We start from the raw sequence: 5,989 nt of genomic DNA, 5'->3' as shown, positions 1-5,989 counted from the left end.
TTTTTTTTTTTTATTTGCAAGGGTTGTTTTTTTTTTTTGTTTTTTTAAGCCTCCCCCCCCCCCCCCCTCCACCCCCCCAAAAAAAACTCTTGGGTAACTCCTTTGACAAATTCCCCAAAATATAAAAAAACATCATAATCATCATCAACAACAACAACAAATTATAAATAAATTATGATTCCCAAAAAGATTCCTGAAAATTAAAACAACATTTATTATTATTATTATTATTATTATTCACATTTCCAAAAATATAGTCTTTTTTTTTTCTGAAACAAACCTTTCTGGAAGAAGACATATGTTATGGTGGTTCTGCACAATGGACAGGGTGTGTTGGTGGGGCAGTTCCTGGCCAGCGTCCTCAGACAAGGCTCACAGAAGACGTGGCTGCAGGGATGGCACATATATGGACTGAAGTAGACATCCAGACACACAGCACAGATGTAGCCTTCACGATCCCGGCCGGGCAGCTCCTCATCCTCACTGCTGCTAGATGGGTTCCCTGTAGAGCTCTTCAGCAGAGTGAGAGAAGAGAAGAGATGACTCAGTGCTGCAATTAAACTCAACAATCTGCTGAGCTTCACCTTTACTAGGGAGCATCGCTTGCAGTGTTATGCTGATGGTTGATATAAACAGTGTTTTAACTTGACTTTTAACACACTTGCTTGTTGGACTATCAAGCACACAATAAGATTTCCTGAAGTGTCCTGTTTTGGATTGTGTTACAGGCAGCCCACAGGGGTGGCATGTCCCACACATGACTCCTCTTCTGATACATAGGGCCTGTCTGCATAAGTACAACTCTCCCACCCATGGGGACCTCCAGAGCCCATGCCCCTTGTTCCCTAGGTATGTCATTATCACCAAATACACATCTCATATAAGCCTCCACATCCCACTTGACAACCCAGGAACTCTTCCTAGACACCAGAATTCTAACATCAACATCTCACATTGAACCTGTTAACACCTATAATAAAGTCAGAACCCCTCGTCTTTTATATACATACATAAATAAAGATAGCATTTATAGTACTTTAATTGATATGGTATGTCACACCTGAAGTGTGTGCACTCCAAAGGGAAAATATACAGCCTACCACCAGAATTAATACCACTGAAATGAAAAAGAAGGATTTCTCTTTCTCATCACTGTATTATGAAGGGTTTTTACTTTATCTGCCAAATCACAACCCACCCCACTTCTAGCAAGCGGACAATTACAAATGAAGGAGAAAAAGACGTCATGGCATTTGAGCACTAGTAGTAATCAGACCAAAACCAGGAATTATAGGACCAGCGCTTTCTAAGAGCATTCTTCTGTGGTTTTTGATTTTAGTCTTCTTGGGGTGTTGTGCATTAAAGCATAATCAAAATAATTGTGAAGAAAAATACATTTTAATTTTAATCATGATTTAAATCATTAAATCAATTTGATTTTACTTAAAATTCTACATCAATGATAGAGTGAGCGTTAATGCTGAGTTTATTGCTGTGAATTCAGAATCACTAATGCAGAACCTGTTGATTGTTGAAAGATGCCCTCTGCTGGGAAATGATACATTCTGAATTAATGATCTGTGAGTGGCTTTATATTGTGCTAGAGAAAAAAGGAAGTAGTAATGAATAACACACGAATATATGAATATGTAAGAGATAATGAACAGCCAGTTGACCATTCTCGCAAAAAAAAAAACCCATCATGAAATATTAATTTGAGAAACATATTTGAAGAAAAATAGTCCATTACAATGTAGAAAACAATCAGTCTAGAAACAAGACAAACACTGTGACAAAATCAAAAGATCAATATACAGTGGGTATAGAAAAGAATCAACTCCCTTTAAAATAAGTGCATTTCGTTGCTCAAGTTCAGTTAAATGTGTTTTTTGGACCATTTGTGGACTGCAGTCTTCAAGTCATTCCACAGATTTTCGATGGGGTTTATTTAAGTCTTGGCTCTGACATTCACCTTTTTCTCCTTCAACCACTGTGTGGTCAGTTTTTCGTGTGTGCTTCAGGTCATTGTCATGTTGGAAGGTAAACCTTCTTCCTATTGACAACTTCCTGGCAGAGGGCAGCATATTTTCCTCAAGAATTTGACGGTATTTGCCCCATCGGTTTTTCCTTCTATCCTGACAAGTGCTCCAGTCCCTGCTGCAGAGAAACACCCCCATAACAGGAGATTAACACCTCCATGCTTTACTGGAGGAATGCTGTTATTTGGATGATGATCTGCATTGGATTTCCGCCAGACATATTTTTTTGGTGCTGAGGCCAAATAATTCAATTTTAGTTTCATATGCCTCAGAATATTCAAGGTGCGTTTTGGCAAAGCTCAGTCTGACTGCATGTGGTCTTTCTTGAGGAGTAGCTTTTTTCTTGCAACCCTCCCATACAAGCCACATTTGTGGAGAATTTGTGATATTGTTGTCACATGCACACAACGACCACTCTTTGTCATAAATTCCTGCAACTGCTTCAGAGTTACTGTAAGCCTCTTGGTAGCTTCTGACCAGTTTCCTCCTAGCTCTATCATCAGTTTGGAGTGACGTCCCGATCCAGGGAGGGCCTGTGTTGTACCAAATACCTTCCACTTCTTAATAATAGACTTCACTGTGCTTCTACTCTGATTTTTTTTGTATCCATTTCCTGACTTGTGCCTGTCCACAACTTTATGCCGGAGGTCTTTTGACAGTGCCTTGCCGCCCATAGTTGATAGTTTGCTTCAGTTGCACTACCAATGACTGAAATGCTCCAGGAAAACTCTTTTCATGTTGAGTTCATCAAAATGACCACAGCTGATCACAGTTGAAAGTCAGCTTTGTGTGCCATTGAGAAGGTGATTAGCTAAACCTGGTTGACTTTACAAGACATTTTTAGGAGGGGGTGATCCTTTTCCTACTCAGTGATTCTGTTTTTTTTTCTTTCTGACATGTTGGTGTTATATCTTTCACTTATAAGTTGTAAGTGAAGTAAAGTTATAAGTAAATACAGCTGGATAAAATAAAAAGGGTGAATATTTTCTATACCCACTGTATAGGACTATGTTATTATTATTATTATTAAACATGCAAATCATAGTTACTTGTTTTCCTCTAAGTTTACTCTCTTAGTCTCTTACAAGTTTGGTGTCTTGTTTTAACTCTTTTTTTATTTATTTATAATTATTTATTTTTATATATATGTTATTTATATAAATATATATTATCAGCATATATACACTGAACAAAATTATAAACGCAACACTTTGGTTTTTGCCCCCATTTTTCATGAGCTGAACTCAAAGATCTAAGACTTTTTCTATTTTTCTAGTCTGCCATCTGCCCTGTACAGTGAAATCCGGGATTCATCCGTGATGAGAACACCTCTCCAAAGTGCCAGACGCCATCGAATGTGAGCATTTGCCCACTCACGAACTGCAGTCAGGTCGAGACCCCGATGAGGGCGATGAGCATGCAGATGAGCTTCCCTGAGACAGTTTCTGACAGTTTGTGCAGAAATTCTTTGGTTATGCAAACCGATTGTTGCAGCAGCTGTCCGGGTGGCTGGTCTCAGATGATCTTGGAGGTGAAGATGCTGGATGTGGAGGTCCTGGGCTGGTGTGGTTACACGTGGTCTGCGGTTGTGAGGCCGGTTGGATGTACTGCCAAATTCTCTGAAATGCCTTTGGAGATGGCTTATGGTAGAGAAATGAACATTAAATTCACGGGCAACAGCTCTGGTGGACATTCCTGCAGTCAGGTTGTTGATCAGCCAATTGCATGCTCCCTCAAAACTTGCGACATCTGTGGCATTGTGCTGTTTGATAAAACTGCACATTTTAGAGTGGCCTTTTATTGTGGCCAGCCTAAGGCACACCTGTGCAATAATCATGCTGTCTAATGAGCATCTTGATATGCCACACCTATGAGGTGGATGGATTATCTCGGTAAAGGAGAAGTGCTCACTAACACAGATTTAGACAGATTTGTGAACAATATTTGAGAGAAATAGGCTAGAAAAATAGAAAAAAGTCTTAGATCTTTTAGTTCAGCTCATGAAAAATGTTCAGTATAATTTTGTTCAGTATATATATATATATATATATATATATGCTGATAAACAAATTAAATAAAATATAAAATATTTTAAAATATAAAATATTTTATATCTTTTTCATTTTAGAATTATTTATTTATTTTAATTTTCCATTATTATTTATGTAATGATTAGCTTTTCATCAACTCACAAAAAGCTGATGATAATGATGTTAATGATGTTATTCATTTCTATAATAATTTAATCTTTGGCACTAACTTTACAGAAAAATATTGCAACTAAAATATTGTCTTCAATTTATTGCATTGTTTGTCTTTTTCATTTGTATCACATTGACAAAGACTTAATATCTGCCAATTAGTTTTTTTTCTTCATCTTCATTTACTGTCAGCATTCACTTCTCTAGAAATGCAGCTGAAGAGAGCTAATATTCTGATAATAAAGCTTCAGTCCTATTGTAGCTCAAACAGCATGCATGTGTGTGTAAATACAGGTGCATCTCAATAAATTAGAATGTCATGGAAAAGTTCATTTATTTCAGTAATTCAACTCAAATTGTGAAACTCGTGTATTAAATAAATTCAATGCACACAGACTGAAGTAGTTTAAGTCTTTGGTTCTTTTAATTGTGATGATTTTGGCTCACATTTAACAAAAACCCACCAATTCACTATCTCAACAAATTTGAATACTTCATAAGACCAATAAAAAAACATTTTTAGTGAATTGTTGGCCTTCTGGAAAGTATGTTCATTTTCTGTACATGTACTCAATACTTGGTAGGGGCTCCTTTTGCTTTAATTACTGCCTCAATTCGGCGTGGCATGGAGGTGATTAGTTTGTGGCACTGCTGAGGTGGTATGGAAGCCCAGGATTCTTCACAATTTGAGTTGAATTACTGAAATAAATGAACTTTTTCACGACATTCTAATTTATTGAGATGCACCTGTACATACTTGATTGTGTTTCTATTTCACCTGCACATTCTCCTGCTGCTGGGTCTGTCTGCAGCGCTCTCTCCTCCTCTGTCTCCTCCTCAGGCACTTCAGTCGTTTCCTCTCTCTCTTACCCAGTCTGCGTTCCCCAGTAGGAGTGGGTGTAAGCAGGGATGAAGCCACGCTGAGCCCTGCTGGAGCTCTGCCAGCCTGTTCTCCAGCCTCCTGTTCCTCCTCAGAGCTGCTGAGAGACATCAGAGGAGCTCTGCGACTGAAGGAGCCGCCTGCTTCCTGATCCTCACGAGAGATGCGTGAGCCTCTAATAATGTCTGACCTAACAGGTTCTAGATCAGACATCCTCGAAAGCATCACATCCCTGTTAAAGGGAGGAGGACTCGTCCTATGTAATGGGGAAGTGGAGGCCTGCTGGCTGGCTGTGGACCTCAGCATATGTCCTGCCTGGAGATCACAGTCTGGAAAGTGCAGATCAGAGTATCCTCGTGGGGAGTTTTGCCCCCTGTAATGAGCCTCTTGATAGGCATTCATATGGTCCAGACTGAACGTCTTCCTGTGGGCTAGTCTGACTCCAAGGTTGGCCCTCTGCAGAGGCCTGACCTCCAAATACAGAGCCTCAGCTGTACGCCCAAGGTTCTCTTCTCCACGTGAGTTCATCTCAGATCGGACAACTCACTGTTGAACCGAAAGCCCCCCCCCAATACGACCAACTCTGTAGCAGGCCAGGAAACATTAGAGTTCATTGTTGAAGAGGTGAGTAGGAACATACTGGCCCCCTGAGGTATTTTGCACTGTTGACAAAAGTAAAGCCCCCTAAATAGTGGCAGTTCAGCGACCCGATTGTCTCTGGGGGCCTATAGAATTCAAACTACCCACAATGCATGCATTGTGTTATAAGGGTGGCAAAATTAGGTGAACTAACTAGACCAACCTTTTTCAACAAACACTGTCAGCTCTTTTTCTGTCTGAACAATCGGCAGCATATGGGAATATGACAG

At 39.6% G+C, this 5,989-nt stretch overlaps 1 protein-coding gene across 1 annotated transcript in view; it reads right to left on the bottom strand.

Moving 5' to 3' along the window:
* Positions 1 to 5,750, bottom strand: part of LOC107599991 (E3 ubiquitin-protein ligase RNF180-like) — an 8,579-nt gene extending 2,829 nt beyond the window's left edge. Inside the window, exons 1-2 of the mRNA XM_016291751.1 lie at positions 5,019 to 5,750; positions 281 to 512 (exon numbers count right to left, since the gene is read on the bottom strand). Coding sequence (XP_016147237.1) covers positions 281 to 512; positions 5,019 to 5,648 — 862 coding nt within the window. The 5' untranslated portion in view covers positions 5,649 to 5,750. The remainder of the gene's footprint in view (positions 1 to 280; positions 513 to 5,018) is intronic.
* Positions 5,751 to 5,989: the final 239 nt, after the last annotated feature.

Source organism: Sinocyclocheilus grahami, unplaced genomic scaffold (assembly GCF_001515645.1).
Source record: "Sinocyclocheilus grahami isolate Dianchi unplaced genomic scaffold, SAMN03320097.WGS_v1.1 scaffold276.1, whole genome shotgun sequence".
Taxonomy (NCBI): Eukaryota; Metazoa; Chordata; class Actinopteri; order Cypriniformes; family Cyprinidae; genus Sinocyclocheilus; species Sinocyclocheilus grahami.
The sequence above is the reverse complement of the archived record's forward strand: the minus strand, read 5'-3'. Positions and strand labels throughout refer to the sequence as shown.